Below are 24,394 nucleotides of genomic sequence, written 5' to 3' on the forward strand. Positions count from 1 at the left end.
AAGACATGTCTCAAAGGCTGAAATTTAATAAAATTAATGAATTTTTACTACTTCATTTGGGACACTGAGAGAAACTAGCTTTTCTTTTTTAAACTATAGTGAAGAATAAAATGACCATTAATACAGTTTGGCCCCATTGCCCTGATTCTTGCTAAGGCACCAGCACTTTTATTCACCACTACTTTAGCGCTATCAGTGCAAATGTCAACTCAATGAAAATACCAGATATCTCGATATTGCTATGAAAATAATTTTAACCTCTCAGAACTCCTGAATCAGAGAGCCGCAAGAGGTCCACAGATCAAATTTGAGAACTGCTAGTCTAGGACTTCATCAAGTTATACCTGGATCATCATGATAGTCTCCTATTTTTCCCAACACTAGCCTCTCTCCTTGTTCATATTGTTTGGCATTACTAAACACAACTTCCTTACAATTCCGCTTTCAACATGTTCTGCCCAAAAATTATGTGATTTCCCCCGCTGGATAGAGGATAAAGTTCAAATCAGCTAGCAACACCTTCAAAGACCTCTACAATCTTTCCTCATCTAACCTTTTCAGCCTTACCTTCCACCACTCCCAGACACAACTGTAAGTCAGTCTGATCTATTTAAGGTCTCTGGAAACAAAATTTACACAGCTCACAACTTTGCTTGAAATGTTCCCATTACATAAAACACTACTTCCTTTTATCAAATCTTAAATCCTATTCCATCTCAAGGCCTAGCTCAATGCCCAAATACTTTATGACACTTTTTCTAATCATTGGTTTACAGTGCTTCCTTCCTGGAAATATCACCACAATTACTCTCCTCACGTTATCATATACTGTCTTTGATAATTTAAGTTCTGAGTTATTTAACTTTACATGCTTTCCTTAATCTACCAACTGGATTAAAAACCCTAGAATACAGGCACTCTGCTAAACTTCATTTTTTTTAAAAGTAGGCTCCACACCCAGTGTGGAGCCCAACATGGGGTGTGAACTCACAACCCTGAGATCAAGACCTGAGCTGAGATCAAGAGTCAGACACTTAACCAACTGTGCTACCCAGGTGCCCCAGCACTTTGAGTCTTCTACAGCACCTAGTACAATGTAACAAGCAGAGTGAAAACATCAGTTTTTAAAAATGAAATCAATGAATGAATTCCCTTTCCAAAGGCAAGAGGAATTTGGTTAGATGAATGATTCACATGGTCTATGAACTACTGATGGTTCTTGAAAGTCTTCCAGGTGGACAATAGATTAATTTCTTAGAGTTATTAATGTTTTCAATGGGAATAATTATGCTATTTAATAAAAATCAGCCCATTGGCATCTCATCAAAAGCAATCCTCTCTTTCTCATTAATTCTGATGAGGTTTTTGCAGTGTTAATCAAGAAAATGTAGAATAAGTGACCCATAGGACCTGTTGAAGTGGTTTTAGAGAGAAGATGGTAATCATTGCTCTAAATTAGCAGAGACTCCAATGTGGAGTCAATTCTATCCATAACATTTTTATTTCCTTAAAAGAAGATATAAATAAATATGATAAAAACATTACATTTATTAATATGAGAGGTGCAAGGGTGTTTGTTATGTTATGCTTTCTCCTTTTCTATATGTTTGATGTATTTTAAAATAAGGAAAAATGCATTGTGTGGCTCTTTGAAGTATACATGGTATGTCAACATACAAGAACATGCCATTTGACTGATAATATGGTGTTGTCCAGTTTTTACTTACCAGTGCATCATCTTGCAATGAAGCAAAAAAGAAGCCATAGAGCAAGTTAATTTGATCCTTGTGATCAATGAAGTCAAACATTGCAACCAGCCAACGATAAAAAAGTACCTATTGAGAGACAAAATGCTTATCTTTAGAGAAATATAACTGGCACGGGAGAGAGTTTAATTCCCCACTCAGGGCTGTTTTAGAAGCTTCTAGCACAAAGTAGGATAATAGATTTTATTTCTCAGTAAAAATTTATGCTTGAGCAAAGTCCCTGCATCAAGCTATATTGTTCCAAAACTACAGCCTTTGCACAAAAGGCCACTGCCATTACTTCATAAGTGGCTTTTCCTCGCCAGCCCTTAAGTGGTTCGGAAGGGCTTATCATCAAACTGTTTAAAAAGATTACCTTGGTGCTACCAGAACACTTGCCCACACAAAGCCAGGAGACCGCCTTAACCACAGAATCTTCTGATATTAGAGTTGTTGGAATCATACACTTCAATATCCGAGTATTTACAGCACTCCCTAGAAAGCAAACTCCAAATTAAACTACATTTTAGAAACTTGATTGTTCCTTTACTATTATTCACTTAGTCCTAAAATCTCACTTAATACTAAAGGCAATAAAAAAGTAGTATTAGGTATCTCTTAACATCTTTACAAAACAGTTTCAAACAAAAATGTATCTTTAAGTTCTAATATAACAATAAAGCAAATTCTTAGGTTCTGTATTTCTATTTAAAAAGGAAGGATGCCTACAAGGTTTCTTTTTGGCATGATGAATATGTTTGGGAATTAGAGAGTGGTGATGGTTGCACAACTCTGTGAATAAGCTAAAAAATATCCTGAATTGCATGCTTTGAAAGAGTGAATTCAGGGGTGCCTGGGTGGCTCAGTGGGTTAAACCTGTGCCTTCAGCTCAGGTCATAGTCTCAGGGCCCTGGGATCGAGCCCCACATAGGGCTCTCTGCTCAGGAGGGAGCCTGCTTCCCCCTCTCTCTCTGCCTGCCTCTCTGCCTACTTGTGATCTCTCTCTCTGTCAAATAAATAAAATCTTTTTTAAAAAAGAAAGAGTGAATTCTATGGTATGTGAATTATACTTCAAAAAAATCTTAAGAGGGGTGCCTGGGTGGCTCAGTGGGTTAAAGCCTCTGCCTTCGGCTCAGGTCATGGTCTCAGGGTCCTGGGATCAAGCCCCGCATCGGGCTCTCTGCTCGGCAGGGAGCCTGCTTTCCCCCTCTCTCTCTCTGTCTGCCTCTCTGCCTACTTGTGCTCTCTGTCTGTCAAATAAATAAATAATCTTTAAAAAAAAAATCTTAAGAAAATTTCAAGGTTTTTTTAAAAGATATATTTATTTATTTCAGAGAGAGAGCATGCGTGTGCCAGAGCAGGGGAAGAGCAGAGGGAGAGGGAGAGAAATCCTCAAATTGACTCCCTACTGAGGGCAGAGGCTGACAGGGGGCTCAATCCCAAGACCCTGAGATAATGACCTAAGCCAAAACCAAGTCGGATGCTTAGCCAACTGAGCCACCCAGGAATCCCAAGATTATTTCTTATTTCGTTATTATTTTTTAACGGCACCATAGATTCTGACTTATTTAAAACTACTGACAGACATCCTGCATGAGCTGGTTCATTTAAGAATAAATAAACTAAAGAAATACATTTGTATTCTCCATCCCTCCCAAAAAGTGGGGAGGAAAGCAGAATGGAATAGCTATTCTTGGAATTAGCTGGCAGTAATATATTTTATACTGGTCCAATCTTTCCATCATACTCTCTGGGCTTCCATGGAATTCTCCCGTCTGGTAATAGAAGTGATGTTGCAAATAACTTTTTATACACCCTGTATCAATTTCTGTTTATTAAATCTCCAAGAATTAAATGTATATCTCATCAATATTTTTGGTATGTAAGCATTGTTTCATTTACATTATAATGTGGTAATCACAACCACTCACTGAAAAAACATTTTTCTCAACTTCTCATGCAAATAGAATTCTCAAAAACATCTTGGATCCATGCATCTTTAACCACTGTTTAACATGCATTACAGTGTGCTGATCACATCCATTCACTATAATAATACTGTTCTCAACTTCTGCAAGTAGCATTCTTAGAAATATATGTGTCTGTAAATACTGTTTTATATGTATTATAGCATGATGATCACATCCACTCACTGAAATAGCACTGATCTTAACTTTGCCTGCAAGTAGCATTCTCAGAAACATCTTATACACATCTTTTTTCCCCCTGAGGGTAAAGACTTCTCTTTATTTTTTTATTTTTGAAATAAAAAGTGTGTAGGCAAGCCTAGGTGGCTCAGTAGGTTAAGTGTTTGCCTTTGGCTCAGGTCAGGATCCCAGGGTCCTTGGATCAAATTCTACATCAGCAGGGAGCCTGCTTCTCCCTCTGCCGGCTGCTCCCGTTGCTTGTGCGTGCTCGCACTCACTCTCTCCAACAAATAAAATCTTTAAAAAGAAAAATGAATAAACTTTGCCAAATGTAAAACAAACAAACAAACAAAAAACCTACCTAAAATCAAGAAGAAAAGAAAAGAAAAGAAAAGAATTCTAGCTACACATCTTGACAAGCTGTGTGATCTTAAACAAGGTTCTTCAGCCATCTGAGCCTTGGCTTTTCTATAAGTAAAATGGGGATAAAGTATCTACCTCCTAGGGTTGTGAAATGGTAAATGTCCATCACTCAGCCTATGACTGACTATGAGATAGTAATTTCCTAAGGAACTGTAGCTACTGTTATTACCCAGTCAAGGATAAGTAGGATGTTCCAGATTTCCTAGCTCAATGCTATATATTATAGACTCAATAAATGCTATTAAATTTTAAAAATTTTTAAAATAAAAAAAAAATAAAATTTATATTTCAGATGTACATGATGACATGATATACATATACATAGTGGAAATGATTATTATAGCCACACTAATTTACATATTATCTCCTCACGTTGTTACCATTTTTTGTGTGGTGAGGGCACCTGAAATCTACTCTCTTACCAAATTTCCAGTATTCAATACAGTATTAACTATAATCATCATGCTGTACATTAGATCTCTAAATTTGTTCATGCTACATACAGTCTCAATTTCTACCCCATTATTCTGCAGAGAAGGAAGAAAGCAGTAATGGCAGGTAATGAATCATAAGAATAAAAATTTCTATATTCCACCATGGTTTCTTGTTTTCATTTTCTTTTTTTCCCCCACTCCCATCCCCTAACCCTTCTAAAGCTTAAAACAGTCTGACCACTAACAATTCACACATGTACCAAATTCAAGGGGTGAATTCAATACAGACTAAATACTTACTTCCCCGTGACTTTTTAAGTTCTAAGTGTCTGAAGTCCTTTTGTACTTAATATGACATTTCAAACACACCTGCCCCTGAATATGAATTTAAACTTAGCAAAAGATCTACAGATAAAGATACAGTGGTGATGGAAGATCTCACAGAAATAACTAAAAGGAGATAAAGAATTAAGGGGGCCCTATCTGACATCACCAATTCCAGCTTAAGGGAAAAATGAAAAGTAAGAAAAAAAAGCCAGAGATTTTGTTTAAAATTGTCATATATAAGTTTCCAAGGCTGAGGCATGCATTTGCCACAAGACCTGGTAAACATCCTGAAAACCTTTTAACCATTCATTTCTGAGATATCAAAAAAGAGAAATTCCAATATAGAAAACACTTGTTTATCCCGTACATGTTTTAAGAGAAGGGAGAAAATTCTCAATAGACACTCACCAGTTAAACATGGGCCCCTGGAAAGATAACAGAACCAAACAATCTGAAACCACTTATAAGAGCCAATTCAAATTTCACTTTGTAGGAAAACACAGAGAACTAATCTAGTAAAAGTAGAGAACTAAAATACCTGAGAGTCATACTTTGAATTCGGCTAGTAATGTGTTATTGCTTTAAAACACACACCCCTGCAAAACATGATGTTAGGGTATACACAAAGGAACCCCATATGCAAGACCCAGGAAAGAGTATATAAATCATCCAGTTTTGATAGATGTCTTAATATTTCAAAAAAAAATAACCAGTAGAAAACCCGGTAGTAGTATGATGTGGTATAAACACTAGAAGGGGAGTTATGAGATCTGAGCTCCTCAGTTCTAGCTGACATTAAACAAGTCTCTTTAACAACTCTGGGTCTCTGTTTCCTCACCTTTAAAATGAGAATAGATGTTCAAGACCTAAAATACCTTCTGAGTCTGAAAAAATAAATAAGAATACTGGCCAGGTGTTCTTTCTTTCTAAGAACGTCTCCCTCTCCATTAAGTCCTCCCCAAGACACTTAGAACAGGAAAGGAAGCATTTCCACAAAAGAAAAAGCATCTTTACTGTTAAGGTCAAACACAATGGAATGGAGACAGTTTCAGAAGGGACTTGCCATAGTAAGTGATCCTGAAGCAATGAAAGAGACTAAGTGATCTCTTAGGCTGTCTTATCTATGCTTCTTAAGAGAAATACTAAAAATGACTCCCATGTATTTGGTGACAAGAGTCTATACATTCTATTTGTAAAGACGTAATAACTAACCATTCTCAGTATATGTATACAGAAACTTCTGGTTCATAAGATAACTTAAACACAAAAAAGGCCCACTTTATGATCTTACCAGATTGGTTTTATGAAGAAAATAATACAAATAAAGTACTGCAACTAATTCCAATAATCTATTTCAAAGTCTGGAAGGCAAAATTAATAGCAAACTGATGACAAATGTATCCCTTTATCATACCAAATTTGCCATTGAGTGCCACATTTAATAAAACATCAATTTCTTCTGGAGCTAACCCATTCTTCCACGCCACATTTTCCACAGTTTTCAAGTGCTTTTCCAAGATTTTATCTTTACTCTGTGAAGTTTTAGCGGAATCTGGAAAAAGGAACAATATTAAATAGTGGGACCTTTAAAATTTTTTCAGTCCTCACTCCAACAGTTACAACTTAGGATACTTAAAAGAAATTTTTTTTTAAGTAGGCTCTACACCCACCATGGAACTCAACATGGGGCTTGAACTCACAACCCTGAGATCAAGAACTGTGCTAAGATCGAGAGCCAGACACTTAACCAACTGAGTCATCCAGGTGCTCCTAAACAAATAGATCTATGTTAAAAATGCCTTCCCCGGGGCACCTGGGTGGCTCAGTGGGTTAAAGCCTCTGCCTTCAGCTCAGGTCATGATCCCAGGGTCCTGGGATCGAGCCCTGCATCGGGCTCTCTGCTCCTCGGGGAGCCTGCTTCCTCCTCTCTCTGCCTGCTTCTCTGCCTACTTGTGATCTTTGTCAAATAAATAAATAAATAAATCTTTTTAAAAAAATGCCTTCCCCAAAACCTTTCAAAGCCTTTAAAATTCTAGAATATTTAACAGCAATATTGGAACAGCACCTTCAGTAAGGAAAACTGAACCATGTCCTGGCATGTCTGCTCTAAACTAACTAAAAGTACTGAACTTAGACTATAAGCAGATTCAATACTAGGACTGTAGTTCCCAAACTTCCCTGCAAATTGGAATCACCCAGGGAGCCTTTTGAAAATCCTGATGCTCAGACTGCATTCCATGCCAATAAAATCAGAATGTCTTACAGTGGATGCCAGGCATCAGTGTTTTTTAAAGATTCCGAGATAAGGGGTTCCTGGGGGCTCAGTGGTTTAAGCCTCTGCCTTCCACTCAGGTCATGATCCCAGGGTCCTGGAATGGAGCTCTGTATCGGGCTCTCTGCTCAGCAGGGAGCCTGCTTCCCCCCACCCTCTCTCTCTCTCTCTCTGCCTGCCTCTCTGCCTATTTGTGATCTCTGTCTGTCAAATAAATAAATAAAATCTTTTAAAAAAAAAGATTCTGAGATAATCCCAATGTGCAACAGCTTGGAAACTACCTTGGAGAGAAACAACTCTCCAGGGTAATATTCACCAGGTGAACAGGACTTCTTGTGGAAAAAAATTTTCTTTGTTGTTGTATCCCCAGTACCCAGAATACTGATATTAGGAAGCACTTAATAAATGCCTATTAAATAAAGAAAAGCATGGATTGAGCAAAAATATGCTTTCCTTTAGAAATCCTTAAGAAAAAGTCTAGGACATTTTTACAGCAATAGAACTTTCATAAGGAAAATTATCTGTCTTACCCTTCTCAAAGTATCTCACTGCTATTTGCAGAGCATCTTCTCCTTGATCATCAGCATGTCCATAATCCTCTGGACTGTCTTGTTCATCATTCAAGCTGTGCTTTGAGTCATCCAGGTCTTTTTCTTCCCCCGCCAGATTAGTCTGATAACTATCATTAACTTGTGAAGTCCTCTTTTGAGCCTGAGGGTCCTTAACTCTCTTTTGAGATGACATTATTGCACATGCTCTATACAGAAACAAGTGTCAAGTTACCATTAAACAAACCATCCCTTTTAACTCCACAAAGACAGGAAGCATATATATCTGCTTTGTATTCCCAACATTTAGTACACAATACCTAGGATACAAACAATACAGACTCACACAAACACAAAAACCCTAACAAACATCCAGGCAACAAGAAGGCTAACTTTCACAGAAGTCCTTGACCTAAACAGGAATAGGGAGAAACAACTCTCCAGGGTAATATTCACCAGTTGAACAGGACTTCTTGTGGAAAAAAATCAGCACAAGCAACATAGCAAGTTCTCTTAAAATGGCTCTACCACAAAATCAAGTCCAAAACTAATCCATCTCATACATTCAATCTTACTTTTTCCACTCACTCCTATTTTTCTCCACCCCCCCATTTTGTTTTTAATCTTTTACACTCTCCACTTCATGAGTGCTAAGTTAAAACAGCTTAGTTCAAAAGTGAAACTGGTGACCAAACTAAGGACTCTCACAACAGAATCATTCCCCATTAATTAAGTCATTTATCCAGTAAATAATTATTGAACATCATCAAAAGCAAAGCACTGTTTTAGTTACTAGGGATTAAAAAAAAACAGTCAAGGTCTCTGATCTCCTGAAACTTATGGGAGTAGGGTGGAAGGAGTGTGAGAGAGGGGAGTGACACCATCTGATTTAAGACTTTGTAGCTGCAGTGTGGAGAACAGAATGTTGGGAGTCAAGGAGTGAGAACAGATGAATTTTTATTTTTTTAAAAAGATTTTACTTACTTATTTGACAGAGTGAGAGAGTGCAAGAGAGGGAATACAAGCAGGGGGAGTGGGAAAGGAAGAAGCAGGCTCCCAGCTGAGCAGGGAGCCCCATGCAGGGCTCAATCCCAGGACCCTGGGATCATGACCTGAGCCAAAGGCAGATGGTAACCCACTGAGCCACCCAGGCGCCCCGAAGGCTTTTTAAAAAATTTGTCTGGGGGCGTCTGGGTGACTCAGTCGATTAAGCGGCTGCCTGTATTCCGTCTCTTGCTGTCTCTCTCTGTCATATAAATAAATAAAATCTTTTAAAAAAATAATTAGTTAAAATTTAAAAGCCTTCACCATTCCAGAAAAAATATGACTGTAGTCTGAACTAGGCCTAAGATAGCGGTGGACAACGTAAAAAATGACTGATAAGTTTTGGAGATATACTGGGCAAGGCCGTGATAAAAGAACAGGATGTACGGAAAAGGAAAGAGAGGAACCCAGAAAGACTTAAGTTTTGGCTTCAAATGGGAAAAACTAAGGAAATCGTTGGAATGACTGTTCCTCAATCACACCTCCCTAGAACATGAGGCCAGAGCTGGAGAGCGATATGTGTATCTAACCCAATGGGAGGTTCCGAGTTCCAAGTAGTTTCCTGGGGTCCGAAAAAAGGACGGTAGAGCAGCTTCTCACCCCATCCAGCTGAACTGTCCCATCGCCTCCCAGAAACCCAGCCCCTCACAGACCGCCACTGCAGAGAGCGAGAGCAAAATCGGCCAGGACGACCGACCCACTGGACAGTTATCTGAGCTGGGGAAAAAGCCCGATCCCTGCCACATCTTGCAGAAGAGTTGCTCAGAAATCAGGAGAGTCCCTCTGCTCTGAGAGTCCCCACTTCGCGCGGTCTTTAAAAGTAAAAGTACCTCACCTAACACACTCCTCAGTCGCAAAGCCTCAGTAATCCGAACGCCGCCTCTCGGATTCAAAAGACTGGGCCCCGCCCCGCGCATGCGCTTCTTCAGAGACCCAGGCTGCCCTAGGCGGAGCGGCGTGCTATGCTGAAGCCTGATTGGTTGGGTTACAACTCAACGGCGCGAGGAGGCGCGCGCGCGCCGACGCTGACGCGGATCCAATCCCGAGAATCTCTTGCCCCGCCCGCCCCGGGTAGGGGGACCCACGGTTTGTGGACCGTTGCTGCTGGAGCTAGCTGATTGGCTGGCGTATCCACGGTCCTAATATTGTTCGCATTCGTCATTTTGCGTAATTTGAGGTAATTAGTGTCCTTATTCCTGAATTTAACAAGAGTAATTACAGTGATAATTTTGCTCAGATTGACCCTCAAGTATCAGAACTTTACAGGAAAATATGAAACTGCAAACTTCGCAATAAGGGCTGTTTATCTCTTGCTGAACAAGAGATTTAGGTTATTGAGTCTCTGACTTCTGAAGCCGTCGCTTTTCCCAGGCAAAGTTCCGGGGTGGGAGGAAAGGACGGCTGGATCTGCCCTCTTTTCACTGAGGGCGGGCATATATATCTTCCAGGATTTGCCAAAAACCTGCGTCTTAAACTAGATGTGGCACCTTTCACGTAACCTACCAGGCAACACATACAGATTTCTAACTTTGAGGAATCAATGAGTCTTTAAAAAACTGGCTGAGGGCGCCTGGGTGGCTCAGTGGGTTAAGCCGCTGCCTTCAGCTCAGGTCCTGATCTCAGGGTCCTGGGATCGAGTCCCGCATCAGGCTGTCTGCTCAGCAAGGAGCCTGCTTCCTCCTCTCTCTGTCTGCCTGCCTCTCTGCCTACTTGTGATCTCTCTCTGTCAAGTAAATAAATAAAATCTTTAAAAAAAAAAAAACTGGCTGAAACAGCAACAAGGGTTTAGTCTGAGACCTGAGCCTAGTCCCTACTTTAATCTCTTACTGGGTAGGAATTAAAGAGGAAAGGTAAATTAAATGGCTCTCACTGATTTTTTGAGGCCAAAACATACCCATGAACTGAGCAAAACTGTAGAAGGAAACTGCAATCAGGGAGAAATGAAGAATCAAAGATTAAGTTGTTATATTTGGGAAAGACTACACCAGAAATTACTATTTACCACATCTTATATGATTTTCAAAGTACTTCAATGAACTCTTGTTTAATCAGGCATAAGAACTGAATGTTTGAGATTTTATCTAGTACATAAACTGCTCTTATCTAGGAAAACGGAAAATTTCTCAAGAGTCATTTTCCATACTCTTAATGATTTCATAGACTCAACTGTGTATTAGAAGGGATTTTAAGCCTTCAATCCCCTTGTCTTTTGTAGATGATGAAATTGGGGCTCTGAGTGGTGAAATAACTTGCTTAACATGACAAGTATGTGGCACTGGAACATGTGCCAGTTTGTGGATACACATATTGAGAGAGCACTGGTTCGCCTTTGTTTCCTAGACCTGCAATTTTCTCTGAACTCATTCTTCCACCTTCCCTTCGCGTCACCTAGTGAAGCAGAACTCCCTAAACCTGAAAATTGTATTGATCCTAATGCTCTGGATTTCTGTCTTTATATGCTGACATTACTGAAGTGTGGGGGAACTTAAATGAGATTGGAAAGTTGGTAACCTCGTTGGTATACTATGTGATATACAATTCCTTCTCTTTCACTTCCTCATCCAGAATCAAAAATAAAATGGCATGAATTCCTTCATATAAACTTTTCTTCCCAGATTTCATTACCTGTCCAGACAATTTCCTCCAAATTTCAAAAATGTTTATTTTGAAATAATGAGAGAAATAAGACAGAGGTATCAATTAACAAGAACAATGGCACTGAAGAAAATACAATAATATGTACTCCCCCCACACACAATGCCCCACCCCTCTCCCCATCCCTGGCACAATAGTAAAACCATCAAAGCACATCAAACAAGGAGAAACAGCAGTACTGAATGAAGAAAGCAAAGTTTCATACTGCTCAATCCAACCAACCCATATCAAATATCCTTCCCCCAACTAGACTCCAGCCACTGTAATGATAAAGAGGTGTAGAGGAGACAACCACAGGAGTAACTGCGATCTCGGTTTACACTAGCAAAGTTCAGTGAAGATTCAATAGGAGTAATGAATCTGTTTGGCAGGGAAACACTGGATACAGCTCCTCTGTCAAGTTTCAGATGATTTAAGAGAATAACTAGAGTTTAAGATTCACAAATTTCTAATGGAACTAATCCCTGCTCCCTCAACTGTAATGGAGCAGCTGCCAAATCCTGCTTAGTTGCTGAGAATAGTAGGAAGTGAGGCAACTTTTGGCTTAAGAAAATCCAAAAAAGATGTCTGGTAAAAGTTTACTGCTTCAATTTCAAACTGTGAGCAAAGGCGCTTAGTAGGTTGAGTTGGGGCAAAGGCAAGGTGAAACTTACAATTTTATCACTTGAATTAGATTATGTATTGACTGCATATATCCCTTATTTTAATTAAACTCAATATGGAGTATTTAAAATTTCAACAACTGTTACAGTGGAGGCTAACCAGTATAACTCAGTGTCTCGAATTGAAGCAACTGTCTCCTAAAGTGGTAAATTAAAGTTTTCAGCTCAATTTCCCTCATCCCACAGGAATACATCACTTGATTAATACCAGAAGTAAGTAGGATTCTCTTTAGAAGAGGTTTATTTTATTCTGCCCTCACTAGAATCAGTTTGTAAAGGGAAGGATACCTGTGCAGGATTAGTTCAAGATCAGAGCCTTATCCTCACACCTGCGTGCACAAGTGTGCACGCGTGTATGCGCACACACACACACACAGACAGTAAATACATTTTCCCACACATAATCTTATAGTCACATGCTTGCTGGAGTCCTTCTCACAAATACACTTCAACAGTTAGCCATATACATGTACATGCAGCAAGATGTGAGTTGCCCCAAAGTGATTAAAGGTGGTGCACATATGTCTATGTGGGGAAGTCATTTTAGGGTATAGGTGTACACAAGCCAATAAGACCATTAACTTGCAGATTATATTTTTCCCTCTCCCTCAAGATAAATAAATGAAAAAACACACACACACACACTGACATCTTCCTGGGTGTCATGGAGGCAACTGCCTGGAAGGTCCACTTTTTGCACTTCTGCTTTCCTATGACAACTTCATTTTGCCTTGAGGGGCCTTCTCATATAAGGAGGGCTGCTCCTCTGCATTCCCGGCATTCCCCGCTTGCCCCGGCAGTGGCAAGGGCTTCTTCTCAGAAGACCGGTCTTCAGGCTTGCGGGCAATCAGCAGGCGGCAGGTGAGCAGGATTCCAAACACCAGAGCATGGGCGTAGCGTTTGAGAGGATCACCGACTAGCTGATGGAAGAAGAGCACAGCCAACACCAGCAAGAGTAGGAAGAAGTTGGCCACATCTTTGGGACGCCCAGGCACAAGGGTCATGACAATGCCACAGGCCACCTCAAGAGCACCAATGCTTTTGCGGAGGAGAATGGAATTGATCCCCATTTTCTTCAGCAGAGGGAGGGCTCGGACATAGCTCTTGTAAGCACGTTTCTAGAGTGAAATACCACAAGGAATGCCACATTAACGTTGATTTTAACATTAGAATGAAGAACATACAAGAAAGGGCTTCCTTCTGTCCCCACCAGATTCCCCCCCCTTTTTTTTTTACTGTAACTCCTAAATAAAAGCCTTGTAATGAAGATAAGAAAAAAAACAAGCGGTCTTCTGAGATCCCTATGATTTAAACCTTGGTAACAGCAGAGCACCTGGGTGGCTTAGTTAGTTGAGGGTCCAACACTTGATTTCAGCTCAGGTCATGATCTCAGGGCCATGGGACTAGGCTCTGCCCTCAGCATAGAGTCAGCATGACCCTTTCCCTCCGCTCCTCCCCCCACTCACACTCTCTTTCTCTATCTAAAATAAATTTTTAAAATAAATAAATAAATAAAACTTAGTAACAACACCAAAGAGAATTTGGCTTTATAGTTAAAAATTATTTTCTGATTATAAATCATAAACAACACTAAAAGCATTTATAAGAAAATTTATTGGGCCCGTAAAATCTGTTACAGATTAGCCACATTCACATTTTCTAGTGCCTGTCTCGTTCAAACCCAGATGCATACGAACAACAACAAAAATGAAACAAGGCAAGGCACAGTATGATAAAGCCTCACTAATTTGGACTTCCCAAATTTGGAATCTGTGATAATTCGAAAAAAACTGAGCAGGAGTTTACACTTGCAGAATCTGCAAAAATTAAAAAGTGAGTACTAAGTAAATAGAAAAATTAAAATGTGTGCAAATGTTAGCCCCTTATATATCTTTAAAATATAGTAAGATAAAAACTAGTCTCATTGTCAGTGAGATAAAAGTCCCAGGCCTTTACAAGATGCTACTTTGTTAGCCTGGTGCAAGTTCATTAATTTTAATCTAACAAATATATATTGAACACCTACTATGGATTATGCAATGGAGATAAAAAGGTAAATAAGCCAGGGTCAAGAAGCTCTTGGTCTGGTGAGGGGAAATGGATACACAAATCGCCAGTATAAAGCAATATGGTTAAGGACACATAATAGACATCTGTACAAGGTCTAATTGTAGCCCAAAGGGAGACATCATACAACAGAGGAGGGAGTCACAGGATATATTGCAAAGTAATAAGGTTATATTGACCTTAGGGTAATAGATAATCATATTTTTCACTGTATTCAGATGGGCCTGATCCTCATTTTGTAGTAAATCGATGAGATTTTATCAAGTGTCTTATTAGGTTGGCCCACTGCTTTGTTTTCAGTAAGTATCCATTAACCCATTCAATATTTATTAAGTGCTTCCTTGCACTAGGCACTGTCTAGGTACTTTGGATACAGATATCAATCATTCAAAGGCTCTTCTTTCCTGAAGCTTGAGTTTATATGAAGAGAAGTTATGGGTGCCAAACAAAATTATGCAGTAGAAACAGTGGAGGCATACCAGAGTGGTCAAGTCTCCCTAGATGGAAACAGAGAAAAGCTACAGTGGAATATTAAAGGAAGAGCAGGTGTTGGCAAATCAATAAGCAAAAGGCATTGCAGGCAGAAGAAACTGGATGAGCAAAGGCCCTGAAGCACAAAACAGACTTGTGTGTTTCAAACACTGCCCCAGTTCAGCATAGGTTGGGAGAGGGAGGGGTGAGAGTGAGACATGAAACAAGGGAGATAGATATGAATCATGGATCATGAGAACTATATACATCCTCTTATATATGTCTATATATGTGTCACCAGGACATCTTGGAGAAATATATATGTTGTGCTGTGGAGGTGGGTTTTATCCTATAAGCCGGGGGGAGCACCATAATTTGCTTTTGAGGAAGGTCCTTCTGGAAATAGTGTGGAGGGTGCATTGAGAGAAGTATGCCTGGAAGCAAAGAGACCAAATAAAAGACTTAGATTAATCATAGGAGGGATAGAGGGAAGGGGACAGAGTCAAGAATATTTTTAATGCAAAATCATAGAATTTATTGTTATACTGGATGTGGACACTGGGGGAAAGGGATAAGTCAAGAAAGATTCTCTGGTCTCCGACTTGGGTATGTGGGTAGAAGGGTGTTACCATTCACCAGGTTTGGGTATGCATCTGGAAGATCATATTGGGAGTGGGGCAAGGGGTAGGAAGGAGTAAGGGATTCAATTTGGGTTTTTTAGTTGAAGTATCTCTAAGACATCTAAGTGGAGATGTCTGGTAGGCAGCTCAGTAATAGAGGTCTAGAATAATGATACAGAATGGATAGTCATCAGTATCCATCCTGATGTATATATACATCAGTATGTATATATACAGTCTATATACAGCAGAAGGTATAGATATAGTATAAATACAGCAGTATATGTATATGTATATATACAGTATATGTGTATATATATGTATGTGTACATATATATATATATATATATATATATACAGCAGAATGTATATATACAGGGGGAAAATTGTGTGACTGACATTTAAGAAATGGAAAGAGGAAGATGGTCCACAAAGCAGACAGAAGAGAGTGTGGTCAGAAAAGTAGAGGGAAAAACCAAGAAAGACAGGGTCATGGGGGCCAAGGTTTTCAAGAAGAGAATAATCGAAAGTTCCAGATGCAAGGCAAGTATCATAAGAATCAGGCAGAAAGCCAACTTGACCTCTTAGAAGCATCTGGCACTTAGAATAGTGTTCACACACTCTAGATTTGGAACAAACGTCGTCATCTCTCTCACTTCTGTATCAGTGAATGCAACTTATTTCATGGATTAATTATCATAAGTGGCACAAGATAATCTTCTATGAGGACTGTTAAAAGACCAATGGTTTAGTGGGGGAAAAAACATAATTTTTATTCAGACAGACTTGGCTTTAAATCTCATCTCTGTCACTTTCTAGTGGGGTGTTCATAGGCAAATTATTTGACCTCTCTGAGCCTCATTTTCCTGAGCAGGGTTAAGAATAAAGTGAAATGAGCCAGGCTATTTGCCTTGAATGTAAAATTTAAGAGGGCACCAAAAGGATTTCTTGAGTAAGGTAAATGATATCATTAATGAGCAAAATATCAAAGCTTCAGATAAAGGCAGGATCCAGCTCTGCATTTATACAACCCTGCATCATTTATCTCTTCCCAGTCCTGGCCTTGTCAGATCCTGTTTTTAAAATTTCACCTCACCCTAGTCCCTATCCTATTCCTGAGCACGTAAAGAAACACGGAGGGTTAGTCATTCTTCCTCCCTCTTCCCATTTTAGGTTAAATCAGGGAGTCCCAGAGAAATTAGGAGAGATGTTGATGAGTTGGCAGAGTAAAACCCTGGGTTGAACTTCGGGAGACCCACATGGAGCAGAGCAGAGGTGGTGAGGAGAAGTGTACCCATTTCCTCTCACTATTAAACTAGATGCCACCTGCCTACTCTCTCCCTCTCTGCACTCTAGTGAGAGCAGGGCAACATCAGGGAAAGGTCTAGACACAAGAGTCTTCTTCAACACTTTTAAATGACTAATTAACAACACAAAGCTTCCCAAGAGGCAGTTCCTCAATCGTAAATGTAAGCTTCTGACATGATGAACGCAGGAGGCAAGATGAGTTTCTTTTTTTTTTTTTCCAATTTATTTATTTTCAGAAAAACAGTATTCATTATGTTTTCACCACACCCAGTGCTCCATGCAAGCCGTGCCCTCTATAATACCCACCACCTGGTACCCCAACCTCCCACCCCCCCCCACCCCCCCCACCCCCGCCACTTCAAACCCCTCAGACTGTTTCTTACAGTCAGTTCAGAGCCAAGACTTCCGGATGCTGGCTAAATGGCTTCTGGAAACGCTCCTTTTTTGGCTAAGGCTAACCACTCATCATTCAAGAATAGATTCTTAACTATACTATAGTGGAATTCATAGCCTGGGGCCAAATTCCAGGTCTTTAAATCAAGTTCCCGTGATGTAAGTGATCTTTTTTTTTTTCTTTACATTTGGTGTAACTCCATATTACTTTTTCAGTTGTTTATCTAACTTCTTAAACTACCACTGTGGATCTTTAATGCAACTGTTGCCTCTTTTTCTTTCCCTTTTTTTCTCCAGAGGAAACTGCGCATGGATAAGCCATTTTATCAAATCTTTAGTGCAAAGCTGAGTAGGTACAGATAGCATCTATTCTCCAGGACTCCAGACAGGGAATGTTTAATTTGTTAGAAATGGTACTAAGCTTGGATGGAGTCTTGACATTATAGGAAGGCCTTTATTCTTTCTCCTGTGGAGTAGGATGGAGACATCAAAAGAATCCTACTATTGCCAGCCCCATCAGGGTTTGGTCTGCGCCACATCAGTTCTAACAATAGAAGGGTCACATGTCTTGAATCTATAGTAACTAGAGCTCTAAAGACTTTAATTGTCCTGATGGTAAGAATAAAGAGAGTTGACTGAGTCACTCTCCCAAAAGGCTCTCACAATGCACTTTGTTAGGTCTGTTTCCCTTCCATTGCAATGACCCAGACCCTGTAACCATAGTTTCCTTATAGGGCAAGGAAGCAGGGAAGAAGAGTGTTTAGTCAAATGTTTCAAATCCCTTTCATAGAAAGCAATTGTCCAACAATATCCTTGGGCTGAGATTCTTTTATTTATTTATTTATTTATTTATTTATTTATTTGTCAGAGTGATAGAGCACAGGCAGGCAGAGTGGCAGGCAGATGCAGAGGGAGAAGCAGGCTCCCTGTGGAGCAGGGAGCCCCATGTGGGACTCGATCCCAGGATGCTGGGATCATGACCTGAGCCAAAGGCAGCAGATTAACCGACTGAGCCACCCAGGCGCCCCTCCTTGGGCTGAGATTCTTAAGATAAGCTTAATTTCAATTTTAGTTTTGCCCCTAAATTGCTTAGAGAAAATCACTATGCATTTTACTATCTGGGTTTCCCCTTTTGTAAATTAAATGAACATTTTGGAGATTTAGTTAAAAAAATCATAACATCATGGTATCAGACAAGGGCCACACACAGACACACACACACATTTCATTATCAGTGAACTATACAATGAGAAGTCCGTGCATTTGCAAGCAAACCATGGTGATTAATTTAATGATAATAGCGGTGAATCAAACAGGTCCGTTCTTATGGTATGAGAAGATACGAGTCAGACATGAGTCAAAAGCATATGGAGCCTTTCTTTAGTCATACCCTTTCTCTTTTTGTCATTTACTCTTCAGAACACCGTAGGGTCCATGATCTCATACTAAGGGCATTTATTTGAAGAGCTCAAAACTATCTTATTGCATTTATCTTCAATTGCAGTTAATTACTGATCCAAGTCAGCTAACAGGACAAAATGGGAACAGAGACCAAGCGGTTTGATCCACTTCAGTACACCTATGCCAGTTAGGTAAAGAAAAAAAAATGGCTAATCCACTATAAATTCCATTTATATAAAGTTCAAAAACGTAAAACTAACTTATGTTGTTAGAAGTCAGGAAGATAATAACCCTTGGGGAGGTAGTAACTGGAAGGAGCCATGGCGAGGGCGGGTTTCAGGAGAGCTGGTGTGTTCTTGATAATGGGTGCTGGTTACACAGGAGTATTCTGAAAATTCCTTGAGCTGTACATTTACGTTAGATGCACATTTCAGAATGTATGTTACACTTCACTAAAATTTACAGAGGAAAAAAACTATGAAAGCCAAAGAGGGCATTGACAAAAATACATTTTGGCTAAAATTTTCAGCTTTGTTGATATCTTAGACCATAAAGGTTCATAAATGCTGCAAAATTTACTGACTCGAATATGATTTCCCTGCATCTTTGTAGGGGAAAAAGCCAAATGTGAGTTACTGATTATTTCTTCAATGCAATAAAAAGCCATCACATGTTTAATTGCCAAATATGTGAATTATAAACACATTTTAAGCAATTCCACTTTCTGCTGTCATATAGTACCAACCTACAGAGGAAGCTGGCGAATCTCGTCCTACTGACCAAAGTGGATCCTTCCCAGATTGCATTTTAGGGCAGAAGACGTCAACTAATAGTCAAAGGTCACTTTGAAACAAGCATAGCTCTTGGCCATTGAGAAGCTACACGTTCCCTGGCATCACCTCCAGTGGAGTTTAGCCTGAGATGGTTGACTGTAGGAATTAAGCAAAGTCACTTTCCATCTCAGGGTCAGTTTCCTCTCTGATGGAATAAATGTACTGTACCACCTCAGAGAGCAGTCTAAGCATCAGTGAATTACTATCTTATTACCTAGCTGGAAAGCAATTAATGGCAGTGATTGGAAGCATAAAAGATTACCTAAGGACATTAAATAAACTACCCAAACATCTGGAGTGTTTCCCCAAGGATATACAAACCCTAGGGCATTTAACTCTAGATAAGCCAATCAACCAAATAACAAACCTTCACTTTGAGGGGATAAGAAGAAGCAGAGCCTTGCCCTGTTCTTCTTAGCGCCAAAATCCCTTGGCTTCATTGTGATGGGATTTTGGTGTTTTCTCACCATTCTGCGTGTAGCCCCTTTTGATTACAGAATGGAACCACTGCCTCAAAGAGCTGAATACCAAATTTAGAGCAAGTCAACCATTTGTTTGTTCCCCATCACTGCCCAGGAAACTGCTTAGCAGCATTTGTATGTGCTGTCTCCCAATTTCAAGTGAATTAATGAAGGCATTTAGTCAAGGGAGTGATCAGTCATGTTGAGTTCATGTGGGCTTTAGAGTACTCTATAATGACATTTGCTAAATCTGGAGGAGGTATGGGGCGACACACACCAAATGGGCAATTCAGAGAGACATCTGGAAGTTCTGCATGGAATCCACTGTGCATTAACAGGCAGCAAGTGTGGAGCTTTCAAAATTAGCTAATTGCGTAAAGGTCTGTTCACCAGGGCACATGAAAATAGCATCTTGCTCTTGTAAGTGCCTGATTTCAATCCCTTAAACTGACCGTTCAGATTAGTCAGGAAGCCCCCGCATAATGCAGAATCAATTATTATCATCACTTCACCCGGAACATTTCTTGAACACTGGCTATATGTAAATTACCACTGTACCAGATGCTTCCATATATAATCTCAACTAATATTTACAACAACCTTCTAAGGGAAAAATTATTATCCTCATCTCACAGATAAGGAAATTGAGACACTAGGAATGTCAGGACTCAAGCACTAACCTATATGACTGAAAGTCTGTGCTCTTTCTATTAACCATTCCTGGTTTCTGCAGTATACAGGAAAGAAGTTAATAGTCATTGGTCTGTAGGGTTTTCAGCCATGATTCCTCACAGAGGGGACAACACCTAAGCATAACACTAATGGTTTTAGAACAAGAAAAATTAAAAAAAAGAGAAAAAGAAAAAAAACCAAAAATCTAAAATTTGAAATTGGTTTCAAAGTAAAGGTTTGAATTGGTGTAGTTGAACGGTTATAAAGAAGAAGTGAGAATGTGCCAGATATGTTCAAGAATCAGTTGCAAGTTCTGACATCCAAAAAGGCAGTTGTAATCATTAATGACCCCTCTACTCCCCAAGTCATGGACTTGGTTTCTAATCTCTGCTCCCACAACAGCGTACCCTATGATATTGGATTAGTTTGATCCATCAGTAAAATAAGAATAATAAGATGAATTTACCTCACTGATATGTTTTAAAGAACAAATAATCTTTAAACAACAATACTTTGAGATCTTGTAAGAAAAGCTGCTGCAGGCAATGAATGACTGTCAATGCAGAGGAATCACTCCTAAATGGAAAACAGAAAATCCCAGATAATCAGCCTAGCTGATCTAGAGTTGGGGTCCTAAGGGGCCATACCGCCTTCTGAGAGCAAGAAATGGCTCCTGAACTACGTAATCAAGATCCAACCAGACAACTCTGAAGGGTGGTGACCAGCCAAGACAATGCTCCAATGACTCATTCATTCACTCATCCATTCAACAAATATAAATCGAGTCCCTTCTTTGTACTAGAACTGAATTTTTCCCATTTCCTTTGGACTTAAGAATAAAGCTTGGCCAGCCCAGAACTGGTGCAGTGGCCCCTATGCTGGACAGCCCTCCCCAGCCTGGAGCCAATGTTCAGTGAAGGAGGGGACCCTGAAAAAAGCAATCTGAAAATCCTCCTCAAGCTTCATACTACTGTGAAGTCTACCTCCCAGCTAGATATAGTTCCTCCATTCTTTCCAGATACCCCTGAACACATAAGCACAGAATTGTGCCTGTACACACACACACAATACACACACTCACAATGGTTCTATACTGCTGTATTAGCGTATACTTATATATAAATATGTTCCTTTGTATGATACGAAATCTTGACATTGGTTTCTTCTGCCTTTCAAGAGACTGCAAAACACAGCTCCACTCCCTAGGAAGAAACCTACTGTAAACCCATTTGTGGCTGATCCTCCTCGTGAGCTCCTGCCAAGCTGGTAAGAAGCTTCCCGGTGACTCCATTTTAGCTGGATTTCCTGCAGATCCTAACAGTGTACTTAGGGTACAGGTTGGGGGGACCTCTAACACAACTGAGGAGGGTCTGGGGGCCGGGGAGTATACTGAAGAAGGCTACTATGTTTTAAGGAAAAGGAAAAGTCAAAAATACCTAAGGCTCACACACAAACATATTAATACATGTATCTCTGAAAAAGTAAAGTAAAGCAATAGCATTTCATTTACTTGTAATCTAAACTAAACTACTACACTGAAACCAAAATATAGTGGCGTTTCACCTCCACCCGGTCCCTCTGCACTTGATGGCATCTGCTACCCCACCTCCCCTCCCCTCCCCAGTGCAGGCTGCCTTGGATTCTCATTTTGACCTGATTTCAATTCCATCTGGCCAAACACGCTGGGAGGAGGGGAAGGGAGAAGGAGAAATACATTAGTATTTGCCACTGGGGCTAGACCTTTGCCACTGGCGCTGGAGTCCCAGCCACCCTCCCCCACCCCCAGGGTGATCCTTTGGTGAGAGAGACACGGAAAGCACCAGCTCAAACCCTGAGTCAGAAACCAGAGCTGCCTGAAAACATTTTCTGAGCATCTACAATTCACCAGTCTCCATCTATTTGCAGCTCACGTTGAGGGGCTCTGGAAGGCTCCCCAGTGGGCTCCAGGAGAGCGCTATTTATTCCTTTCAACGTGTGGGGCTATTCCTCCTTGACTCAGCCCTAATGGAGAGACCCTCTTCCCTCTTTTCTCTCTCCCTTCCTGTTCCTCCCCTAAGCTCCTTTCCTTCTTGACCTTGAGAGCCCAGTAATGGGTTTGGCAGTCAGGCAAAGGCAGTGAGAAGCAGGTTCTCTTCAGCCGGGGCGGGGAAATGAAGAGGCAAAGTGACAGGGGGAGAGACAAGAGACCGAAAGTGCTGGAAACATACCCTGCCATCTCCTCACACTCTACAGCATAAGAACAAGTCCTCTTCACGCCGAACTGGGGAGAGCAGCCCAGCCCCCAGGTTGCAGAGGAAATGTTTTGTCCAGTCACCTTCGGTGATTCCAACTCTGCAGAGGGGAAAAACTGCAGAGGACCTGACCCCGGGCATCCACAAGAGGGAAGGTGGGGATTATGGACTATTTTGCAGGACAGCAGAGGCACACTTTGCAGATTTTGCAGATTAGCCCACAAACAAAACAAAACAAAACATCAAGGTCTCCCTTGAGAGAAGAGAAAGAAGCAGGCACTCAATGACCTTTATTTGGGCCAAGACTGCTTTGTCTCAAGGATAGAGACACACACACCCAGGCAGCTAGGGATCCGCTCTCAGCCAGGGATGAGGAGTGCCTTTCCCGCCCCTAAGAAAGGCTTGTTTTAGTAGCCTGTTCTCCCCCAGCTCTTTCCGTCCTTCCCCTTTGTTCTTCCCAAAGATAAATAAACTCTCCAGCCTTCTAAACTCTTAGCTCCAAGGGAAGGAATCAGACTTGCAGACTGCTTGCCCGGACTTTGGGTGTGCTAGAAGGTGGGAAGGATTCCTGCCAATGACAGGTGTTACGCAGGTCTCAGCCTTCTGGTTTACTTGGAGGTGGGGGTGTACTCGCTGGGCAACCCCTCCCCCAACTGGCATCCAGTGGCTCCAAAACAGTTGCTCCCAGCATAGCCTACAAATGAAATCGCTCTTGTCCAGCTGCACCTCCGAAGCTGCAAAGTTGTTGGGGAGAGGGTGAGGTCTGGGGTGGGGGGTAGGGGTTAAGGGGACGGGACCATGGACTGGGAAGGAAAGAAGGGGAGAGGTACTCGTAGTCCCTGGGGGGTGCGTCCCTCGTCACCCTTTTGCTTCACTTACCATCTCAGTGTAGGCATCCTTGCTGAGCCTGGGGGTCAACTTGATAGTTCCCATGAAAACAAAGAAGAGTCCCAGGGCCACTGAGAGGGCCACAACAGTTACGGTTCTGGGGGATGCCATGGGGTCACCAAGGCAGGTCCCAACTAATCCTTCTGCTTTGCGCACCCCGTCTGTCTAAGGCGCAGGCAGTTAGCACAGAGAGAGCTAGAGGGACGCTGCGGAGGCAGCAGGCAGCTAGAATGACAAAGGGAGAGGAGGGAGCTCGAGAGAAAAATTGAGAGATCGAGATTCAACCTCTCTCACTACAACAATTTCTGGGTCCTAATGCCCTACTCTTACTCCTGGCCAAAAGCACAGTCTGGAAGTTAAAGAAGATCTAAACTGAGGTGGGAATTTCACGTCTTAAAATGGGGGGAAACTAGGTTATGCTTCGAGTTCATTCCCTGGGCTGCCTCTGGAATGAGGAATAAGGGAAGACCTCCTTCCCACCACTTCCCACCAGGCGCACTTTTCATCTCTAAGTTATTTACTCCCCTTTTGCCACCTCCCTCGTTTTCTCCCCTTTTCCTTTCCCTCAGTCAAAACAGGAGTCCTCAGTTTGCTTGTTTCTGCAGTGGGTAACACTCGAGGATAAAACCACAAAGTTGTCAGGCTCCATTGCTACTGAAGAAAACTTTATCTTTCTCTTCCTGGAAAACCGTTAATGGCTCCCATTGCCCAGCGATTAACTCCAGAGTTTTAAATTTGGCATTTTGACCTCTGCCTCTCTTTGGAAGTTTATCTTCCAGTAGCTCCCATGCC

The 24,394-nt window shown here is 40.9% G+C and overlaps 2 protein-coding genes across 3 annotated transcripts in view; both read right to left on the bottom strand.

Moving 5' to 3' along the window:
* Positions 1-9,844, bottom strand: part of CENPI (centromere protein I) — a 78,777-nt gene extending 68,933 nt beyond the window's left edge. Inside the window, exons 1-5 of one of the 2 annotated variants that reach the window (XM_044234974.1) lie at positions 9,776-9,844; positions 7,879-8,105; positions 6,491-6,628; positions 2,122-2,240; positions 1,728-1,835 (exon numbers count right to left, since the gene is read on the bottom strand). In XM_044234974.1, the coding sequence (XP_044090909.1) occupies positions 1,728-1,835; positions 2,122-2,240; positions 6,491-6,628; positions 7,879-8,092 (579 nt within the window). In that variant the 5' untranslated portion in view covers positions 8,093-8,105; positions 9,776-9,844. The remainder of the gene's footprint in view (positions 1-1,727; positions 1,836-2,121; positions 2,241-6,490; positions 6,629-7,878; positions 8,106-9,775) is intronic. The other variant, XM_044234975.1, reaches the window with a different exon arrangement.
* A 1,733-nt stretch (positions 9,845-11,577) lies between these two features.
* On the bottom strand, positions 11,578-23,846 carry TMEM35A (transmembrane protein 35A). Its single transcript, XM_044234441.1, has 2 exons — positions 23,594-23,846; positions 11,578-13,375 (listed from the first exon to the last, which is right to left on the bottom strand). The coding sequence occupies exons 1-2, from the start codon at positions 23,711-23,713 to the stop codon at positions 12,968-12,970; spliced, it is 528 nt and encodes a 175-aa protein (XP_044090376.1). The 5' UTR covers positions 23,714-23,846; the 3' UTR covers positions 11,578-12,967.
* Positions 23,847-24,394: the final 548 nt, after the last annotated feature.

Source organism: Neovison vison, chromosome X, assembly GCF_020171115.1.
Source record: "Neovison vison isolate M4711 chromosome X, ASM_NN_V1, whole genome shotgun sequence".
NCBI classification, from domain to species: Eukaryota; Metazoa; Chordata; class Mammalia; order Carnivora; family Mustelidae; genus Neogale; species Neogale vison.

Coding starts and splice junctions, on each gene's coding strand:
- TMEM35A (XM_044234441.1), bottom strand. CDS start 23,713: ATGGCATCCCCCAGAACCGTAACTGTTGTGGCCCTCTCAGTGGCCCTG. Junction 13,376..23,593: donor AGGATGCCTACACTGAGATG/GTAAGTGAAGCA, acceptor ATTTCACTCTAG/AAACGTGCTTACAAGAGCTA.